The 23,783-nt window shown below is 38.6% G+C and overlaps 1 protein-coding gene across 1 annotated transcript in view; it reads right to left on the reverse strand.

Annotated features, from left to right (window-relative positions):
* Positions 1–3,723: 3,723 nt before the first annotated feature.
* Positions 3,724–23,783, reverse strand: part of ARHGAP18 (Rho GTPase activating protein 18) — a 38,932-nt gene continuing 18,872 nt past the window's right edge. Inside the window, exons 7-14 of the mRNA XM_031066729.1 lie at positions 23,511–23,588; positions 20,574–20,733; positions 17,871–17,953; positions 16,408–16,614; positions 15,474–15,620; positions 9,920–10,044; positions 8,645–8,706; positions 3,724–6,062 (exon numbers count right to left, since the gene is read on the reverse strand). Coding sequence (XP_030922589.1) covers positions 5,971–6,062; positions 8,645–8,706; positions 9,920–10,044; positions 15,474–15,620; positions 16,408–16,614; positions 17,871–17,953; positions 20,574–20,733; positions 23,511–23,588 — 954 coding nt within the window. The 3' untranslated portion in view covers positions 3,724–5,970. The remainder of the gene's footprint in view (positions 6,063–8,644; positions 8,707–9,919; positions 10,045–15,473; positions 15,621–16,407; positions 16,615–17,870; positions 17,954–20,573; positions 20,734–23,510; positions 23,589–23,783) is intronic.

Genomic DNA, 23,783 nt, shown 5'->3' on the forward strand with positions numbered 1-23,783 from the left:
ATGAACAAAGACAGCTTTTGGCAGACTGTAGCAGAGGAGGAGCATCCAGAACAAGGACCCAGAAGCTCATTTGCCTTACAACTAACAGAGCAAAATGTGGGAACATATTAGAATGTAATCAAGACAACTAAATCAGGTAATACACAGTATAAATTTTAACTAAGCCAAAAATCAGAAGGTGGCAAGATTTTAACAAAAATATACATCTGAGACTAGGGGGAAAAGTGAATAAGCAAAAAACCAGTTTCTAGTTGCTAATCCAACACTGCTCAGGGTTTGGCATCTCAGATATTTCCAAGAAATTATGTGTTCCTGCATTTATTCTGGATAACTTGCAGTGTGTTGTACATCTGCATCTTGACAATCGGCAAGGGATATCCAGTAAAACACTCAAGCCTGTGATTTTCTGCTGGGCAAAGCTTTGTCTACTCTCAGTTTCACTGTGTCCAGAGAACTGGACATCGAAGCTGTCCGTGCCTGATGCACCATCTCAGACACATGAGTTATGTGCTGCATCACCAGCATTTTCTCATGCACTTTCTCATTTTTAATGCACAAGAAAAATGCATTAAACTAAATACATGGCATGGTGCAGCTGCCAGGATGGATGGCATGAAAGCAGACAGGCACACAAGGTGACCACTTCTCCAAACACCCTGACACCAAAATCCCGCCGGCTGGCTGCGAGCTCCAAGCACAGCCTTCGTCCCCGGCCGGCCAGAGCATGGATACGGTCTCTTTCTCCCGTTTCTGCTCTGGAGCAGACATGAAAGCGGCGCTCCCGCTGTGGCCCCGCCGCAGAGCGGAGCGGAGCGCGGCCCCGCACCGCCACCTGCCGCCGCCCCGCCCGGCAGTGAAACACGGACAAAGCCCGGCGGGAGCCGCCCGGGACAGCCCTCCGGGATTTCTGTCCCCGACAGCGGCCCCAGCACAGGGAATAGAGAAGCGAGTGCCGTAGGAATGACCCTCCGCTTGTCCCCGGCAGGCGGGGAATGACAGCGGACGGCAAAGGCACATCCTCGCGTGTGGATAACCAGGTGGCGGTGTCACCGCTCGGAAAGCACAGGGAATCCCATGGGAAAGGAGCACAGAAGTGGCTGCCCTGCAGGACCTGATCTAGCGACACAGCATGTGAGCAGACTGCTCACGGGAAACAAGACAATTTGTTCTCAGGAGTAACCGCATTACAGAGGCACAAGGGTAACACAGAGGGCAAAGCTCATTCCATAGGTGAAATACAGTGACTGCAGCTCTCAATGCAAATGAACATTAGTTACTGGTTTTACAGTGCCAAAGGGGGAAGGAAGGATCCTTTCAGTCATCCCAGAATGGACTAACAAGGAGTAATAGTATCTTTTGTACCACCACCACTTCCTGTGAGTCATGAATGACAAGTTGTATTCCCATGATGGTTTAAAAACCTGCCAGTGAAGGCTGTCCTTTGATACTGCCTAGTTTTAGATCCGATTATTCCCCAGGGTGAAGGTAATTCCCAACAGCCCTACAAGCAGAGAGGGAAATATTTCTACCCACCTCCTCACCTGCATCAATGCCTTCAGCTGTGGGTACAGCTCAGGCTGGAAAGGTGCTCAGTCCATAGGGAGGGTATGGGCATGAGTTGTACTAACCAGAGAGGCTGGACCCCAAAAGCCAGCCCAGGAGAACAACTGCAGCTTCAGCAAGAATCACCCACATCAAGTCAACAAAGAAGATTCAGAAAGCATGCAGCAACAAAAGCAAGTGCTTTCTCAGGCCTCCAAAGGCCTGATGCCAAATCCTGGTGGCTGGCCGAGAGAGCTCCAAGCTCAGCCTTCCTCCATGGCCAGAGCATGTGTATGATTTCTCTCACACTTCTGTTCTGGTGCCTAAATAAAACTGAAACTTATGCTGTCATCTCCCCATTGAACAAAGGACTCCTACTACCTAGTTTTATGAAGCTCATAGAAGCTTAATTATTTTCTTGACACATGCCTTTCCTCCCACTGCATTTGCCAAAAATTACTAAAGTCTGCCAACAGACTGAAAAGTAATTAGGGGAAGACACACACAAGGTAGCAAGATTACCCCAGATAAATTTCCTTTGGAACCCAGGCTAAAAATTACAGCATTGTATTTATTAAAAGAATCCCCTGAAGCCATACTTGTGATTGCTATACCGCTGTTACTGGCAATAGAGCAGATTTTAAGGCAATTGTTGGAGGATCATTATTTGGCTTCTACAAATCAGATTAATTTCATCCCTTCTAGCCAGAAGCCAGCCATTTATGAACACTTTTCCTATCTGTTAAATGGGGATAATAGGTACTTACCTACTTCAGATGTGGTCTGTGTGCAACAGACCACAGTGGTACACAAACAGTGGTATAAATATTTTTAAAGCATTGTTCTACATAAAAAAAATTATTATAAATATTGCTGTAAGATTAGCACATACACATTTTATACTTTTTGAGTGGCTGCAACCTCTTATAGATAGAAGCACAGCAGAGAAGATGCATTTAAATGTGATTCTTTCACCAAGTTAGCTTGTTGCTGCAATTTAACTCAATACTTAGGAAGATAGTGTGTTATATTGGAGAGTTGCATTGCTTTTAAGAATGTCTGACAAATAATGGACTGGGAAAAGTTTCAAGCAGGCCTTTCTCAAACATTCCCTTCTTTGTTGGTGCTCACAGCCAAAAAGTGCATCTCCTTATCCTTGAAGTCATCTCAGTCATGCCACGGACAGAAATTCAGCCAATATTTCCAAGACATCCAGATCCATTCATCTTCCTCCTTCCTACTGTTTTCTTGAAACCTCAGTGGAATGCTCAGAGATGCTGCTTGTTGACTTGCAACGTGAGATAAACCTGTCTCGCTGCTGCTCACACAGGGGACACTTGTTTGGAATGACACCTTTCCTCCTGGCACCCACAGATATCCAGGGACAGTCCATGCACTGTGCACAAGGTGGGGAAGAACACAAGGTTTTGGAAAATGAGTGCAAACTCTGAGGTCTTTGAAGAACAGGCAGTGTGAGAAAGGTGTCTACACCTCATACAAGCACTGGGGACCTTTCCCCTCCTTCCCCTTCCTTCACCAGAGGGTTTTTGAGCACAAAAACATCCTTACATACTCCACAATATCCAGGCAGTGGTAAGAGGACCATCACCTGCTTCCCCACTCCCTCCTCTCCCCAGTCCTAGCAGCTGTGCCTGTACAGGGTTGCACACAGCATTAATCTGTCAACAGGTGAAAAAACTCCTGCAGATGTGTTTCCCAAGTCACCAGTCAAACAATGGTGGCCTACTGAATCACCCCAAATAAGCAACTAATGCAGCATTGTGTTTTTAATTATAAGAGATTCTTATCAGCTTACCTGAATGCGTTTTGGACTTCCCACATGTGCCCTAATTTAATTACTTAATTATGAAGAATTAAGAGCCGGTACTTTCAATGAGGGCTGAGAAGTCTCCCATTCCTTTGCATGTATCCAGTAATTGTTATATTACAGATTTAGCAAAGGTGTATTGCAATTGCAGCAAAGCTCTACACTTCTAGCCTGTTATTTCTTTTTCCAGCAGGCGTTAGTTTTGCAGGACTTTAACTTATCAATGTCTCTTGTCATTCACAATACCACTAGCTCTCTACAAAGATGTAAAGTGTGAAATCACAAAATAATTATTGCTTAGTGTCATTGGGGTATGTTTTATGCACAAATATAAGAACTTGAAAGTCAGAAAATGTCAGAAAAAAACCATTTAATTACAAAAGAACTTTTTTAAATTAAAAAAAATAATGGCACTAAACCAAAAGCAAAGTTATTTAAGAGATCATAACCACAGGTTGGTTGCAATTTTATACTGAAACTCGTAGAACAGCTGTTCCTATCATCTGCACTTTGCTCCTGATTAAAAAAACGCCTAGAGTTCCAGTAATAAGTAATCTTCTACAGAACTATAATGTATTATGAAAACACACATCACTTTCTTATTAAATGTCAAAAAAACACCTTTATATTTATTACACTAGGTTCATAAATGTTTACCTAAGCATTGTACTGCTTTGCTACTCTATTCCTTCCATTTGAAGAACAGGGATTTTGCTCTACAGACAAAAGTAATTTGTCTTAAGAGGATTTGCCCATAGTGGCACAGTGCTATACCACATGAGAATACCCAGCTAGATGGAGCATCAAGTAGTACATTAGAACAATTTCCTCTTTTACTCATCCTGCTTTTCAGAACCAACCAGTGCAGTGCTTCCTCTTCATATGAAGACAGACTTTATGAAACAATAAATATACATGGCCCCACAATTGTTCATATGCTGTGCATAACTAATCAGCAGATGTCTAATTTTTCTATGACCTTTCAGAGCTCTATTTCACTGCTTGTACATAAAAGGGAGAGTTCCAGTGGTTACTCTGTCAACACAGGGCCCACGTCCAAAGCTCAGTAGAAAGGTCCTTTATTCCTTTAATCAGCTTTGATCACGTAAAAAAATGTAATTCAGTCCTTGATTGCAAGTAGAATACTCCCTATGAGGTCAATATAAATCTCTGTGTGAGAGAAAGTATTTCATTCCAAGGATACAATTTCACAGTAGTTACTTCAGGTATTCAGCACGCAGGTGTAAGCACTTGAGCACAGCTGAGCTAGTTTACAAATAAATTGTGACGTGGTACACAAGCTAGTGAGCCCAAAGTGTCGCTGTGGAACTGGGGCTCTGGGGCTCCAGGCCACAGCTCTTTGTGTTGCAACGAGCCTCTTCAATCTACAATTCATTATCAGTGAATTCCATGGGGAGCTTTCAGTCCCTTCCTGAAAAGGGATGGATTTGCAATAGCTCTCTGTTGGAGCACTAATTTTTGAAGTGGTTTAGACAGCACCTATCAGCATCAGGGCAATCAGACCTTGATTTCTAACCTCGTCCAGGATAAACCAGATATAAAGCCAATGGTAAGTAATACCCACAGCAGACCCTTACACTAGTTTTGAGTGAAAGGTTTAGTGGTTTGCTACCTATGAAATTAGGACTACAGTTTCCTTCCACAGTTATTTTATTTTTTCCTGAAAATTTTTATTATGCTAGTAACTTAAAAGTTTTGGCAGTTCACAAAACTCAATCTATCAGAGGTCCAAAAAACCTGAAATCAGTGTATGTAACATGGCTGCAATCACTGCTGAAATACCTAAAAGGTTTTTATAGTGCATGACAATATGCCAGAAAGGACAATGTAGTGAGCTTTAAAAAGACTCACCTTGTCACGTGGTCCTTTCTTTGTTTTTTTTCTTTCTTTTGTTTTGTAATAATCTCAAGAGTACAATCAACTGGAGTAAAAATAAAATTACTTAAAAGATCTAGCAAAAAAGCTGCATAGAAAGCATCTTCACAGTTGTTTTTAAATAGTTTTCATCAAACTTTAAATTAGGACTTCCAAAGACAAAATACATTGCATTGCAGTTTTTTCCAGTGAAATTCACACTTATTTGGGAAATTCATATGACTCGGTCAGGTATTTTTAATACTGTACCATTCAGAAGTGCTGATCAGGATTTGGTTCTCTATTGTATTAGCACTGAAAAGACCTATATGAACACAAAATGCTACACAAACAGTTTGTAGGTCTCTAATACAAAGAGTTTAAACACCTGCTTGAAAAATAAATTCTTAAACAAGACCTACCAGATGGGAGGTAGCTTAGTGCCATTAAAATATTTAAGGTACTTATATATAAAATATATAAGGTACTTATGCTCGTTTCAAACATGAGTGGGAAAATTGTGCTATCTCCAAAACTTTGCTGCAAGTAAAACTGAAAGTTTACTTGTTATAACTGTTGGGTCACTATTGCCTTTTTTTTTAAACTGGATACAGTTCTATTAACATGCACAATGGTTGAATGTTGAGAGGATACACTCTCCCTTTGAAACATTCAGCCATACAAGGTAAGTCCACAGGTTGGAGGTTTCGCCATTAGCTGTGATCTTAGCACTGCTTAGGTTTTATAACCCACTCAGCATTTGGGTTGAGCTGGTATAGGTCCTTCATGTAGGTATCATCATCAAGGCAGCGTTCTCCTAGAAACAGAAAAGCCGTGTGGTGACATCAGTACCAACAGAGAAATGAAACAAACTTCCAAAGTTCCTGTTACTGTTTTACTCCATGACATTTTCAAAGTCTCTCTGTGGTGTTTAACAAAGAACAATGCACATAAAAGTTGGATGTGCTCCCACCCTTCCTATCTGCCTTGAGGAGGAAGGGGACAAGAGGAAGAACGAAGGAGAGAAAGGGCTGCTCTACCTCTGTGACATGTTCTAGGTCAGATTCCTCACACAGACCATGCAGATGGGAACTCCCCTCTGCAAGTAAAAATGGAGCAATGTCCTGACCCTCTCATGATTATATCCAAAAACTACATTCACATTTGCATGGAAGCACATTAAAATTTCAGGTTATTTTCCCCTTTTTAAATGCTAAGTTTGTGCAAGGTTTTTGCTTGCTAAGAAAGTGTTACTCCCTATCCTCCTCCTCTTAAATCAGCTGTTCTGTATAGCACTTGTAATAGTTGCTGTCCTAGGAGAGGAAAGTAGTACACTGTTCTTGGTGCACTACAGGCAATTAATTTATGTCTAGTAGCAATGATGAAAATAGCATATGCTGATCCATCAAGATCTGCTCATTCTTCCCATTCCCCTACAGGCAAAGCATTATCTCATGCATTTGCAGCTCTACATCACAGCTCCTCTTCCACTCTGCTATGCAATTATTTGGGGTGGATGGCTCATGCCAGACAGACATTTCCAGTACTTGCACTCCTGAGACAGGAGGCAAACATAGGTAGAATCGTACAGCTGAGTTTGTCTGCCAGCTCTTTGGCCTCCCTGCTTAACCAAGGCACAGGCTCCATCTGCTCTCTCTAGGATTTTAATCCGAACCTCTGTGACCAGTACTGCCCATGTTGCTGAATTAGGTCTTCTCCTCTGCACAGTGCAGCATGTTCAGGCAGTGAGAGCATGGGGACAGCACTTTGCTATGTCCCTATCCAGCCAGTTCCAGGCACAAATCAGTGGCAGAAGTACCATTCAGTGCCCTGAAATCCTACACTGTACTGACTACTAAAGAAATGTGTGCAGACTTCAGCAGCTGCATCTGCTAGAGGACAAGATCACAGTGTTGTGCTTGTTACAATTTTAAGCACAAGTGTAAGGGCATGAGAGTGTCACTAGCCCCTCAAGTCTTGTTTTGGGCTCCCTCTACATGAGTCAGGCACACTGGGAAGAAAGACAGATGGCAAAGGTCAGGACAGCAGGTTTACTTAAACCTGTATGGCAGGTTAAAGGCACGGAGTTTCTCTTAGTTCAACTGTGAGTATTAATAAGGACTAGCAAGGACTGATTAAAGCTGAAATCCTCTGGAAGTAAACCATTCAGATAAAAAAAAACATCTAAGCTTTCTAACCTATGTCACAACAAAACAAAACAAATCTTCACTTTCTCTAAGAGAAATACAATTTCTGTCCCAAATTTAAAGTAACAGTAACAGTTGTTCCAGTTTCATTGGAATTCTGCTACAAAACCTTTTTTCCTGCAATGATTACATCTCTGTAGAATAAAAAAGATACTCCTCTCCTTTAAAAAAGTCTTACATCTGGGATTTCAACCTGCTTTAAAGGGCATAGGAAATGTATGAAGATACTGGATTTGCAAGAGAACATATAATACATTCATCTTCCATCCAACTATCTTGGCAACTTATTTATCAGACTTTGTAAAAACACTAAAACATACCTGTTGCAGGAAACATAAGTAAGTGATATTTTAAATTAAGTCTTTTGGTTTAGACAAACATGCAAAAAACATTATTTATAATGGTGATTAGAATAAAAGAAAAATACCACAAGCAGCAATTTACATACAGAATTGAAACTTGCAAAGGAAAGAAGTACTGTATGTAATTTTATAATGCCAAATAAGTTTAACAGGTCACAGTTAAGGAAAAAAGTAAATGTAAGTCCAATCTACTACTGCTTTCTAGTTCTCCTTTTGTTTTCCAGAACATATGAAAAATACTCTAATTAGAAACTGATTTCCAATGCAAAAATACTCTTGCATTTGTGGAAGAAAACTTTAGGACTGTGCTCAGAATTGTCCTTGGCATTAACTTTGCTTATCTGCTATTTACTTTAATCAAAAGGATCTGGAATAAGCAGAGCAGGAAAGACTAGCTGTTGGAAAATTTTATCACATGGTCATCTTTCTGGCTGAGCATTTTCTTCCCCCACAAAGAACACTCCTCCCAAAGTGACACTCAAATGCAGAACATGAAGGAATGTAAGTTCACTTATTATGCCTCAACACAAAGAGATGAATAAGATGAACTTCAAGCACCTTTGTATCCAGCCTTTCTGTGCTTATTCACTGTACCTACATATCAGGAACATCTGTTACAGCTGCCAACTTCTTCAGGGACAGATGGTAAGATACTACTAATATAATGATCACACCAACATCTCTGCTGCCTTCTCCACAAGGTTAACTGTCTGCCTTAGTGTCAGGGAGAAAAAGGGACATGAATAAAAATGCAACCACAGTGAAGCCCATGGACAATGTGCCAAGGAATCCTATTCTAGCAAAATAAGTTGTTCAGAAGCCATTCTTACCAATATTTCCTCCTATTTCATAAAGAAAGACCTCTTCTTTCTTGAGTGTTTGGACATTTCCACTGTGGGGAACAGAACACAATGAATGATGATATTACAAAGGTGCTTGTGGATCAGCCACCTAGACATTTCTGGGAGAGGTTATGCTAATTAAAATCAGCACTGCATCCATCACAAATCCTCACTGACACAATCAGTGAACAAGAATATTTGCATGCTAGTGCAAATGAACAGTCCTGCAAGTGAGCAATACACTAGAAAAGGTAAAATAAGACAAATATGAAGAAACTGCAGGTGTTAGGAAAGAATTTCATTGTTATTAGCAAGTAGCTTGATATTTACCCTCTGATTTTTCTTTTACTGCTGCTGCAAAAATAAGTATTTCCCTCAAATATGCCATATTTCAGAAAAAGCCTTATGGTTGGGTGGGAAAAACCACATTCTTGCTGGATTTAATTGTACTGCAACTAAAAGAAGTAAAAAACAGACAGTGGAAAAATAAAATCCCTGTATTACAAAGGGATTCTATTATTCTCACTGCTTAATTGTAATAATATATGCTAAAGACCACCCAGAAAATAACTTTCTGACAATGGTGTAAAACTCTAAAAACAGCATTTAGGAAAAAGCAGTTTCTTAATCTCAACTAGTGTGCTATATTTTTGCTTTAGATGAATAGCTAGATATGATGAAAATATGCATTAATTTTATTTTTTTTCAAAAGATTCATTAAAATTTCTCCCTTTTTAAATGGATTTGAATGACTAAAATGTAGCTTTTGGTTTAAATCATTTAATGTACATGACGTTTCCACATCATTATACTCCAGTACCTATTATACTGTTATATAGAAATGCATGTCTTGGGGTGCCTTTATGATGCTTGTATTTTAAATAGATTTTTATATATAAATGTATTATATATTTACATAATAAATGCATTATTTTTAAAAATTTCTTTCTTTTTTCCTCATTCCTCTGTTTTCTTGGAGTTCCCTTCTGACTTGTCCCCACAAAATTACAAAACTATTCCTGACCCATCAGATTAAATAGCAATTAATTTTTTACTAACAGCACTCGTGTATTCCTAAAGGCTTCCCGAGCTTTAATAGCATTTAAAAGCATTAATTCCTCAAGCGTGTATTTTGATGGCTAAATTCAGCCAAACAGTTCATGAACTGACCCCGTCTTTGAGTATTTTAAAACTTTTTTCTTGATATAATAAATGAAGAGACACTTCTCCCGACATGCTAACAAAACAAAGACATGTTTATACCTTTTCTGGTTGAGAAACCTGGCTACTATATCACCGGCTTTCAGTTCTTCTGTCAGCTGTATTGCCATGGAAACTTTGGAAAGATGAGGCGCTTGCACCCGTATCACTCCCTGAGGAACATCAGTCTGCAAAGCAATAAGAGTGGTGGAACAAAGCTGCTAGAGCTGGCTTTGATGAGCTTCTCAAAATACAGTATGGAATAAGTAAGTAAGTACAGTGCTCTGCACTTCACTATCTACTACACTTCTCTACAAACATACAATAACTACACTGCAGTTCAGTAAATTACATCCAACCTTCAAAGCTCTTTTTAACAACAGGGAGAACTTCAGAACAAAGGAACATTAGTGTTTAATTATTTTTCAAAGATGTTAAGAATACCAATAACAATTATGCTGTATTAAGAACACACTTTGGTATGATAAGAAGCATGTGACACTGATATAGAAAATCCTTGCTGCAGGCATAAAAACCAGGCAGTGCCCTCACACCAATCCTCTGCCAAAACTTCTGGAAGAAACCTCTCCAGTTCCATTCAATCTGAACTTCCTGCCCAAAAAAAACCAAAACCACAAAGTACTCATGGATCAGTCTACTTTAAAGTATTCTTCTTCCCTTTTTGTAAATTTCATTTCTGAAAAACAGATATTCACTACCGCAGGTTTTTCTCCCTATTTCTTATTGCCCAGAATATGTTCAGGTAGGCAACCTGCCCTATATAACAGTCTGACTATATAATGGATTTGTATTTAATTTCAACCCACAAGTCCTTGATGATGAATATTCATCATATTAGCTACAGAGAAGGAGGACAAAGGACAGCTTTTCTGTTCCACTTGGAGGTACATGACATTTGAAGTTACAAAAGACAATGTATCTGTGAATAAGGTCCTAATTTCTGTTCCTGCAAATATTTCCATTCCTATTACATTATCATTTACCCAAACCTACTAATTTTGATAGGAAAATAAACTAAGAGTCCCTGTACTCAAGGTTGATTATGACAGTTCATTGTCTCCTTTACCACCCCACACCCCTCCATTTACCCAATTGCAAGGCTGAACATTTTTTCTTCCATAATCAATGAATAAATCTGGGCACCTGTGAATCTAGAATAGCTTCTCTGAAACCATCAGAGTTAAATGAGTACAGAACAAGTACAAATGTGAGCAGAATCAGAAGAACAGCTTCCTGAGAAAGTTGAAGGCTTACCATTGAGTTATGGTAAGCAATTTTAACCAAACAATCATTTTGCGTCCAGTCTTGTATTTATTGATTTAAAAATTCTAGACATCATAACTATTTCTGTCTAAAGCAGTAAGAATCATCATATTGAGAATTTGCTACGTAGTAAATGTGGAATCAAAGGCTCGTAAGATTGCAAGAGATCTCTATGAGATTTCCCCTAGATTAACTCTAAATTTGTCACATCTGTTCTTTAAGGCCTCCACCTACGGAAACAGTGTCTATAGCCATCTGCTAGGTAGTAAATCCTGCTAAAATTTTTTTTGCCTCTTTCCAAACTTTTGGGATTCTGGCAAAAAAAAAAATTTTAAGGATGAAATGATTGTTTATAGACCTATCTGGTCTTCCATCAAATTCAAATTGGTAAATTTAAACTAGGTTTAATTTTTGTATACAGTTCTTGATCTTGATCATTTTGTCTCAGTTGATTTTAGTGGAGTGTCTCCAACTTTCAGCTGGATAACTTTTTTTTCCTACACAGCAGGCACATGATAAATTATTTAAAAAGCAGTCTACTTTGAGTATATGAGAAAAAGAACAAGAAATGTCCACAGAGCTCTAACATTATGGTCACAGATCAAACAGAATAATTACTTTGTTTATTCACAGAGAATCATTATTAGCTCAGCTAATTAATGCATTTTGTCACTTTCACCACCTGCATTTCCAGGAGAAATCATGCTCAGCTGCACAATATATTCATGCTGCCAAATTACAGAGAACAGAACGTGAGCATGCCCTAGCCCATACACTGTGCAGTGTGGTGGGAAAGAATATGTGGTCTAAAACGTCTAAGAGCTGTTTGACAGGACCTATTCTCTGCACAGCACAGTCCAAAATACCCAAGTGAGGGGCTGGCTCCATATCACAACATATTAAGCTGTGAACCTATGAGAGGATTGACAACATACAGAAGAGTGGGTGACCAATTTGCAAGTGGGTGACTCAGTTTGCAAGTTCCCTCCCCTGCCTCACAGGTCCTCTCAGGTCAGATTTAAAACACTGCAATCCCTGGCTGAATTAGGTACTTGAATTATTAAAGAAATTGAAGACAGCACAACCTTCCTTACTTGATGGAAAATACATTGGCCTATAACATTTAGTCTGCAGCAGGCAGAGCAGTCACCTGTGAGGTACTAATCTTCTTCAAACCCTTCCTTTTCAGAGGGGCTTAGAATCTATATAACACAGAGAAGAGCAGCTGCATGGCTGTAGGATCTGGGGTAGGTTTCTTCCTGTTTCTTCAAATCCATGTTTCCTGACCCACTAAAATATTTTTCACTCTAGTTGCAGAGAGAAATGTGACTATGCAATATTTTCACAAATGAAGGAATATGATGCATACTTATTCAAGGTGCAAAGTATGCCAAGCAGGTATGGGGCATGAACACTATGAAGAACAAAATTGATTTTCAAAAGGATCTTGCTACATGGAAGACAAAGGCTGAAAGAAATGCAAAGCAGTTGTTCTCTTTGGGCTGCAAAATATTGCACCTAGTTTGGGACAAAAAACTAGGAAAACCATACACAGAGAAATTATTTAGCAGGTAGCAATTTTTTTTAGTAAATAATCTAGCACTGCAATGAGTGACATATTCAGCAGGAGTCAGAAAGGTTACTCTGTGTAAACTCAAACAGATCATGCGAAGAGAAGGGCCATGGGACACAATGGGTTTTACAACCTGCAGTAGCTCAGCCCAGTGCACTGTGCTGGGCTGCTCACATGATAGCTCCCCTTTTTGGAACAACTGCACCTTACAGAGGAATACAATGGCAGATGGTAGAAATGCGGCTAAAGGCAGTAGGTAAATTCCCAGTCCTGAGGGCATCTTTCTTTGTCTGTCTGGAGCATTATTCAGCCCAACATCAACACAAAGACTTAATCCCCAACACTGACTTGGGGCCATAGGTATGCATAGGTATTCCAAAAAGCAATTAACCCTCACAAGCCCTCTTATATTAACCCTCTCAACACTGTACAGAGATCTCACCTGGAGTTTGCAGTAAATGCTTTTTAACCTCTCTCTCAAAAGGGGAAATGTGATTGACAGAGAGGCCTCATCAGAGCTAAGATGAAATTTTATCCAAATGAGCTGCTAATAAGAACGCAGATACAGAGTTATTTCTGGAGAATATGGAGATGACTCAGGTTCTGTCCATCTATGTTTAATCGTATTTTTAATCGTGTAGGGTGCCACAGCAAGTGTTAGAAAATAGAAATTTTTCCTCAGCTTTTATTCAGCAGCACACAAGGTAATTACGTATTATGTTTAAAAAAAGATTAGATGTGGCACTCAGTGCCATGGTTTAGTTGAGGTGTTAGGGCTGGACTCGATGATCTTTAAGGTCTCTTCCAACCTAGTAATTCTGTGAAAGTTCCAAACTGGTTTCACTGGAGTGGGAAATTCATCACATGTCTGGGTGCCTCACTTGCCACTTGATAGTTAAATATAGTTCAAGAACTGCACAGGAAATTTACCTCATTTGTAAATTAAAGCAGTATGAATTGAAAACTAGGGAGAAGGAAAACCCAAACCAATAAATTTTCCTGAAAGAATGAGACATTTTTTTACTTGAAAGATGTATAAATTGTCATTCACAATGAAGCCTTATCAATTTTTTAATATTATTTTAAAACTAACATGTTCTCAAGCACCCAAAATTACTGAATGCTTGCAATAAGCATGAAGGATTTGTAAAAAATTGTATCATTTAATTTTGACAAAAATCTCCACAGAATTCTAGGGCTTAAAGAAAATCATTGAATAGTAACTTTACATTTACATTTGAATAAGAATATTACACGAGGCTTCAGTTCTATCTCCCAGTGGATTCGAAAGGCATAATTTACTCTAAAAGACCTCAGCCCTAACTCCCCAGTGGATTAAAAAGACATATCTTTGCACTAAATTATAAAAAAAATCTAATATCTGAACTTGAAACAGCATTTACTTTTTTCACTGTATTTGCTGTTATTTTCATGTTGAACACAGGATGGCAGCATTAAGCGAATCATATCAACTCAACTGAATTCAATTCAAAGAATTCTTTTCTTATTAGACCAAGAAAAACAAATTCCAGTGTTTAATTAGCTTTATTTTAAAATCATATATAAGTCACTCTGTGTAAAGATTCCTGCATATAGACAGATATGAAAGTAATGCAAAGTGATGCCTAGGGAATTAATTAATTTTGGATATTAAGATATGTGCCAAGTACTGCATAAAAAATGACGTAGGAACACTGAAATATAAGTCTCCAGCCGATTCTGGACATATAGCATATTCATTTGCCACATTCTATTTGCTTTGGCTTAAAAGCTTAAAAATGCCTTTTTAAGAATATGACAACCCTTTTTTTGGTAACAGCCTGACATACACACACACACTTGGTAAGAAAACCTGACTGCTCAGAGTAGACTGCATTTCTACCAGCGACCACAAGATGACTCTACCTCACCAGAATCTTCACTGTGACTTCAACCCACAAGGGGGTACTTTCATACCACCCAAATGAGAGATTCTCACACAACTCAAATCTGATACGTTTTCATTATGGTATCAGAATACACGTATTTGGTATTACCTGTTCATGTATTTAAACTAACTTTGGGATAACGTACTTCAAATGCTTTGTAATTAAGGTAGTATATTGTATAGGCTAAAAAGTTTCAAAAAATTTTAATTATAAAAATTATCAACAATTTCAACATGCACGAGATGTATTTTTAAAGTTTTGATGTCAGTGGGAACAGCTCAACTAAAATCTTTCTGAACTACAGGAAAAATTAACACTACAATTGCCACAAGATTTTTGTATTTTAAAGAGCGTGTGAAGAGTGTTATGCTGAAATTTATGCCTTGACATCACTGATGGGTATGGCAGAAGCCAATTATCTAAAGGAGAGATACTGAACTGTGGGTTATATACACTGGGGTAGGCTGACAGTAGCCACTTGGACAATAGCTGCATAAGAAGCAGTTCATCAGTTTTTCACGTTTGTTTCATCCTTTGGGGTTTCTTGGGTTGGGCAGGTTGTGCATGTTCTAGCTAAAGACTGGGACAAAGAGTTCAGTGCCTATCCTTTTTCAGAACAGAAATATTCTGAAAAATCTGTGAAAACAAAGAACCAGTACAATCCTCTAAACGTGTTGTGCCAGTAACTCACAAACTGTGAGATCTACACTGACTTGCTAGCTATTGGAATTATTCTCAATTAAAAAATGTATATATCTCCTCTGCTTTATCCACTTTTTCACTAAAAATTACGATCCTTTTAATAAAGCATTTCAGATGTAGGTTTCCTTACGTCATTAGGAGTCTTCTCCTGTTTCTCATGCTTTTCCCGGTCATATGCCATCTTTTTCAGAAGTTTCTTCATAGCTTTGTCCTTTTTCTCTTTCTTCTGGCTTTCAGTGTTTTGTTTTCTCACTTGGTTAACAATAAACTTCGGAATCTAGATAAATACAGAGTAAGCGTGAATAACTACATAATTTTCTTACCAAAATTTTGTAAGTGGCCAGATTATCAGGTAGAATTCAAAACCAGTGTTTCTTTCCAGTAATAACTATAGATTCAAATAATACAAAACTATGAAACAGTTTTAAAACCACTCCATTTGTGATAAAATATTTCATTCAGTAACTTCTCAGGGGAAGAGAGGTGGAATCATAGAGCATTTTTACTTTTGTCAGCCAAAAACATTCATTTGATGTGTAAAATGGTACTACTTACTTTTCCTCATATGCAGCAAATGTCAAAATTGTTTCGAGTTGCTGATGGACAATACACCTCCAACTTGTCCAGTTTGTCCAAGCTAGAGCTTTGCTTAAGACCATGACAAAACTTCATGCTTTATCAAAACATGTTTTCATGTTTTATAAAATATTAAGTTTGGCCCAAAAGGACAATGCGTTCAAATACTGTGTTTCCTGCTAATATCTCTTAGCCAAAAAGAACTGCCCACAGCAATATATACTGATAAACCAAATATACATACTCCCCAAGGACTTATTTTTGAGTTCACCTGTAGTACATACAATATTAAAACTGACCACCAGAGCTTAACATTAGATGTAATATTTTTGTTTTGCTCACATAAGAGTTGCCCATGAGCAAGAACCCAGATGGATCAGTCTGATCCTTTTCTAAATCGTGGATGTAACTTCACATGACTTCTCTATTCAGATACCCTGTTGTGAAATTTATCATTCTCCTCCCCCACCCCTAAAAACCACACTTACTGTCCAGAGAAGTTTTTGGTACTGAATCATAAAGCGCATGACATTTGCTGTTCCAGCTGCCATGACAAACTCGCTTTGTTCAATAGTCTTTGAGGCAAACCCATGAAACGTGAAAAGGTTTGGGGCCATCACCATCGCAACATTCTTCAACGTCATCTTATTTTTGTCTCGGTGATCAATTACCCTTTGGAGGAATTCAAGCAGTACCTGAAATAAGAGCAGAACTTTCAGCTCAACTCTGCATGTGAAAAGTGAAACGTGCAGAGCTTAAAATGAACATATGAGTGAAACATGATGTTGCATATTTTTCTGAAAAAGCTCTTAATTCCTAAGAAACCCACATTAAAAGCAATCAATAATAGAAGTGTGAATATATTTATTCACAGAACAGTCATGCAAGTTTTGTTTCCTTCAAGTAATTAAGTAAAACATTCTTGTTGTTTTTGCGGCTATCATTTTCAAAAGCATTCATGTGACTTTAAGGCCCTGCAGAGTAAGATTTTTTTCAAAACCTTTGTCATGTAGGTGTATAAGCAGCATCCCACAGATGCTTGTGAAGACATTACTGTTGGCGTTTGTTAAATTGAAAGTGAACACAATAGTGCCAGCTGTCATGGTTATGGAAACATGGAGTGGCTAATTCTGTAAGGTAAGCAATTCACAAGTAAAGCACTGCATTGTGAATGACAGGTAGCCAGTTAGAAACTGGCAATTTTCAATTAATTCGGTTCCAGATATTTGTAGCTCAACTTAGGAGCCTTCTTGACTGCCTCCACACAGTAAATAAACTCACAAAGAAAGTCTTGTTTGAACAGTAAGACCTGGTAGGATGATTTTTTGCCTGTAATAGATGATGTTCTGCATCCTACACAAATCCTGCATTCATTCTTGATTGTAACAGCTTTAATGGTAAGCATACTCTGAAAAATGCATTAATAGCTTTGCTACAAAAGGACAAGCACAAATTGGAAGAATCCATGTAACATGCTACAAATAGCAACAGGAAGTGTAAATTTCTTGTTTATTGAGAGTAGAAAAAACCGCACAGAGAAAACTGAGAAATAAAAATGAAGAGCTAAACCCACTTCATAAAAGGAAACTCACATTCATTGTACTCTAACACTATTTATTTTTAGCACTGAAAATAATAACTGATGCAAAAAAAAAGGGAGCAAAACTTCTAAGAGAAAAGGTTGCTCACTGGGAGAATACTATTGCAATCCTGGAAAAATGTCAAGTCACATTCTTTAAAGTCATTTGGGAGGAGTTAGGGCCCTAAGTTGTTTGGTTTTTTTTTTTCCCAAAGTCACGTGAAATATGGGGGAATAAAAAGAGTCAGTAATTTCAGCATTAACTTTGAACTGAAAAAAAAAGAATGTTCAAAAGACAACGGCATTCATTACAGTGGATTCACAGAAATAGTCAAAACATTTATGCAGGAAAATACTATTAATAATTCTAACCTTCAGGGTGTCTCTGTTTGCTTCAGGTAGAAGGATAACCAAAAGATTCAAAGCTTGCAGCTGCTGTTTCTTCGTTGGGAGATCTGCCAATAAAGAACACAGAGCTCAGTATTTTTAAATGGTTATTTATACTCTTCAAAAAGCATGATTTCTAAGTTGAAACTTCTTGCAAAATGCTGAATGCATACACATGGCTAATTATCATAGTATGACAAAGGACTGGCAGATCCTGGTTTTCCGATACTCATTTCCAAATGTTCTTTTAAGATTCAGTTGGTGTGACTCAGCAGTCTTTTGGCACTGTTTTCTAGATGCCTTGTGATTCCTTCTTTATTTTGCAATGCTACAAGAAGGGATAGCTAACGGTTCTTCCCTTCCTGAGCCTGTGCCCCAACACAGCAAAGGGTATATCCAACTCTGCTTTCACAGCTTCTCTGGTTCTTCACAGTGGCACGATCTCCCAAGTCACCCACACAGAATGAACACCACGTGTCACTGAGGAAGGCAGGTCTCCAGCCACATAACCAACAGCAGCTGCAAGTGCAAACCACCAGGGATGAAACCAAGAGCAGACAAGCTTAAGACGTATCTACAGCAGACAGTGCAGCACCAAAAGAGGCAATTAAAGAAAAGCAACGTTGCTTCTGCCTTTTACCAGTTGGTCAGTGGTGCATCATTCACCCAAGCTGCACAATGAATGCACGCCTACACTCCTACAGCTCCTAGAAGAGCTCCTACATTCTGGCAATGCAGAAAGTCCCACATTTGTCACTTGTGATAAACTTCCTCCTGTCATGCTTTAGAGGACATGCTCTGGCAAGTCTTCTCAGTAGACTCCTAGTGAATCAGGCCATATATAAAACAAGTGAAGAAGGGGATACCAGCACAACATAGTTTTATCACATGATTTCAAAATTCAACAGGGCTGTTCTCATGCATCCTGCTGGGATTCCAACTGAATTGCTATTTCAAATACATTTCATCCAAATCAACTCAGGAGACACCACCAAACAAAAATAAAAGTTCATTGATGAAATAAAAAAACCCCACCTTGCTGATTACCTTCTACCATACCAAAAATTAAGGCTCTGAATAAATGAGTGGCAAATTGTATAATCATTTAAAACATCAAGTAGTGAAAGCAATGTTATCTACCTGCTTTAGAAAGACACACATCAAAAGTGAGGCTTAAATTTAGCTTGAAAACACCATATGTCACAATGTTAAAAAAAATGAGAATCAATATTTTCCTAGGAAAGTAAGCAAAAAAACAAATTGCAAAACAATTAAAATTCATTACTTAAATGAAGAGTTTCTGTCTGTAACAACTGAATTTAGTTGCTTACATTATTTAAATTAGCAAATTAAATTGTTCAAATTGTTCTTTAAATGTTTAATTCTAACCACACTACTTAGTCACATGAAAAACACTGACTACTGTCACAAAGATGGCCCTTTTTCTCTGCCACCTAATCTTATTGCATGTAACCAACAAGAAAACTATTTAAACAATGGGAGTCCATGAAGTGCTGCATCTGTTTTGAAGCAAATCCTTTGGTTCAATATAGAAAGTGGTTTGGATCCTGGCACCTGAGCACTTCTGGGTAAGTAAAACCACATAAGCCTTCAGACAGCTCAGGAGAACAAGCAGAAACCCTCCTGGCTCCAATCACTATCCAGTAAATGGAACAACCTTGTGGAGCTCTTTGCTGCCAGCACCATCTGAAAGTGTTCTGGCCAGTTTTAACTTGACAGTCAGTACTGCAAAATCAACAACACTGTGTAGCAGGCCAAAGCATCAACACCCTGCTCCAACCAAACTGACAGCATTGAAAGGCAGCTCAGACCTGGGAGACTTGACATAGAAGTCAAGAATTTTTAAGAATATTTGTCAGTTTGCCTGTCCATGTGAATTCTCTGGTGCTGAGTTTAGCTCAGCTGGTTGGAGCATGGCGCCAATAATGCCAAGGTTGATGGTTTGATCCCCATGTGGACCATTCAAAAAGTTGAACTTGATAATCTTTGTGGATTCCTTCCAATCCAAAATATTGTGTGATTCTATGAAAGCCCCTCTTAGAAATGAGCCATTGCTCTGCCTGCAGGCAAGGGAAATAGAACTTGCAGTCCCTTGTTGATTGGGGAGTTAATGTTTGTGGGTTCTCACTCTGGATTCATTATCACCAGCCCACTCTCTTCCAGTTACATCTGGTGTGTTTGCTGTATTGTAACCAGTTGGCAAAGAGGACATTTTCACAAGAACTTGCTGATCTCAAGGGACCACAGACTATCAGCAGTTCTGACTATTCTGCTCTAACTTCTCCTCTTATAAATGGATAAAATACCCTAACCAGTATAAATTATCATTTGTTGTATTTCCTGAAGAACTGCTTATCTTTGTTGTGGTTTTCTTTTGAAGCAAACGCTATTTATAAACTGCTACTGTCATATACATTTTCTGTGTAACCCTTGTATACCTCCTAACTACTGTCAGAAACATTAGGAACTGAAAATGTGCTTTCATTGCATGTGTATGTTATTAAAATAGCTGTTACATGAAAGATGTTATTTGCACAGTAGCAAAATTATGCCCATCTTTTCTCAGGAGAACTCATATTGTTGTTATTCAATTTGTTTCTCAGCAAAGAGGCACTTCTCTGCACGGGTATCAATTCTTTCAGCAGAGACAAAAAGGACACTACTCACTCTGCACATCTTGGAAAGCTTTGAGATATTCTACAGTGAGGAGTGGCTGAGGCAGTTCACGGATGAAGAGTTTTAAAAGACTTGCTGCATCATGTTGCTTCACATTTTCCCAGTTGAAAGTCCCTTCATAAAATTTTGCTTCCAGTTCTTGGCAAAGACCCTGAAATGCAATGGATACAGAGAGCACCAGTAATATTTGGCTGCTGGAAGTCACACGTTATACACACAGCAATACTTTCCACATTTTGAAAGGGGGGGAAGGACATCTGAAATATCACTTAACTCCACTTGCTGCTTGTCTTTTGCTACAAAACAGATAAATGTGGGACCAGAAGTACTGCAAGTAAACACACATTAATAGGCAGCAGTCAAATCATATGGGAAAAAATCCCATGGGCCTGAGCCAGGGCCATATGGAATAAATATATAATAAGAAACAGGTATCATACTCAAGCACATAAGGGTCATGGCTTCCCCTCTACCAAGTATTAAGACTGTCTGATACACAGAGCAATTCTGAAACTGCTACCCAACAGTGTTGCTATAGTGCATACATGGCCATTTTCATAAACAAATAAGGCAATTATGAGTGTTGACACACAGCTTCTTATCAAAATATACACTAAGGTGAGGCTGGTTCTCTTTTTAAAACACAGGGTATGATTTGTGTAACTGAATAGCTGAATGTCTTGCCATTTACAGGGAATTCCATGTTGCTGGGCACACACAACTTTGCCTAGCACAGGGTATCAAACATGCCCTGTGTGGAAGCGGCCTGTCCCACAAATCATGAGGCTGTGCAGAAGAGTAAAGAGCTCTGAAAGTCTCAGTGGAAGGTCATAACTCTGGGGCTGGGAAAGGATGGGATACTGTTGGCAGCAGACATTACCATACCCCTGCCCTGCTGCCATGGCAGTGCTACTACTGGCCTTTCACAGATGCACAAATGGGAACATGCTGTAAAGACCAAGTCCTTCTTAGTCTATTGCTAAGTATCAGTCTTGATCTCACACCCACTTCATTGATTTCACTTCATTTATTTCTAGTCTGGCAGAGTGAAAAGTAACCTCAGTACAGGGCCAGAGGCCCTGAGGCACCTCTCACAGACCCCTCCCTTCTTCTAGCTCAGTTATTCTGGACAGAAAAGGAGGACAGAGACACTGGCTTGTTTTGTAAAATATGTGCTGCGGAAAAATATGGCCATAATTATTTATCTGGACAAGAAGGGCACATTGAACAGAGGATATTAGATACATTTTTAAGATACCCTTCTCAATAAATTTAACTTTGTCCAAATGGAAAATGGACCTATTTACAAAGAAAATGTGGACACTTAGTTTGGTATAAAAGTTGGATATTCTCAGCTGTCCTCCAGAGAGATCTTCTGTCTCCACTGACTGTATTGGAGGTTCAAATGTGCAATAGTCATAATTCAGATGTCTAAAGTCAAGTGGGTATGATTTCCTGATCATCAAAAAGAGCAAGCTTTAGAAAGAGAGATGAAAATTCTCCCTCAGAGACTCATCACCTTCTCCATCCACATTCTGACCAAATCACTGCAGTAAATGCAGTATTAAATGTATAGATACAATTCTATTATGAGAGGTAAAGACAGAAATTTCAACTATGTGTCCTAGTGCTCCAATGCCTACATTTTAAAGTAAATGTATTTGACTATGGGGTATATCCAATGCACTTTAATAATAATCCTAAAATCTATTTAGTATGATAGCAAAGTATTTTTCTGCCTCTTTCCATAAAACTATACAATGAGGAAAATACTTTTTTTTTTGTTTAAGAAAATTAAGGGAAACCTTCAGTCCTTTGGTATGATAAATTCCTTGCTTTTTAAAAAGTTTCCTATTAGAACAAGTAAAAGAACTTAAAATATTTGCTAACAAAACTATTGCTTAATTTAAAGAAGTAGTTCATGCAAATAGAGAGGTTAAAAATAAATGGAAGCCGAATAGTGAATGATCCACTGTCTGGGAAATTGTATTATGGTGATAAAATCAAAGAACAAACAAATAAACAAAATCACTAAGAAATCACTCCAGTTTGTAGAACCAATGTTAAGTGGAAAATAAAGAATGGAGGAAAATTGAAAAAAAAATTAGTATCTTAGTTACTGGTAAATAAACAAACCCAGCTTCCACAATATTCCCTTCTTTTAGTTGTTTCTAATGAACCAGCAGCTGGACCAAGTTCTACACAACAGAGGCTGGCAAATGTCTTTGGACAGCTGAATCCACTTAAATGGTCCTTTCTGTTTAGAGTTTAAGGCCAGTTCAGACCGTCTTTTTAACACATTGAGCCTTGGCATGGATCACAGTGTGTATTTAGCTCCCTGCATTAAGGCAAATACTGGGAAGAGCCTGCTGGATGTAACTGGCACTCGCCCTGGGAAGTGTCGCTGTGCACAGACGTGCCCAACAAGATTGCACTCGGCGAGCTGAGCACTTATATTGCTGTTCATAAAAATAAATGTGAGAGGTTCTTCAGTGCACGCTGCCTGCCTTGCCCTGTAACACAGGTTAAGTCTAGCTATTAAGAAAGGCTCACAATGCCAGGGAAAAGCTTCCTCCTGGGGTAGAAAGACCGTGTATGAAATGTTCAGATGATTGAACTGGTTCAGGGAAAAAGCAAAAGGCTGGAAAGCTCATGCCAAGAATTAATGAGATTTTGGCACAACTGAATTTGAAATGTAGCTTTGACTCTCCTTCGAACTTAAACACCAGTTTTTCCCCAAAACTACAGTGAGTGAAAGCATAATTTCTCTGGCTAATATAATTCAGTTTTCTTTGTAAAGAGATTTTGCTTTCTGTTTTTGAAGACTTTAATAACAATGGGATGTTAAAATACAACTTGTATGACAAAATAAATTCAGCAACCACACATACATTCTGAGGGATATTAATAACCTGTGCAATGTTTTACCTTTACTCTTGTCGCAACTCCTGGTATTCTAAGAAGTCCCTCTGTTTCCAGAGTTGTCTCTTCTATCTGGGCAATCAGCTGTCAAACAGAAACCAAATTGGCATGAGCAAAGATGCCAGTTAAAAATTACTTGCAGACAGTTCTGATATATTGAAGCCTTTATGCTTCTGTTTCTCTCTCTGTGTATATGCATTTATGCACACAGATTTGTAACAAGCAGAAGTTCAAACACAGTTTGCAAATGGATTACAGTTCTTGTTGAAGAAAACTTCA

The sequence above is a fragment of the Geospiza fortis genome, unplaced genomic scaffold (genome assembly GCF_000277835.1).
Source record: "Geospiza fortis unplaced genomic scaffold, GeoFor_1.0 scaffold98, whole genome shotgun sequence".
Taxonomy (NCBI): domain Eukaryota; kingdom Metazoa; phylum Chordata; class Aves; order Passeriformes; family Thraupidae; genus Geospiza; species Geospiza fortis.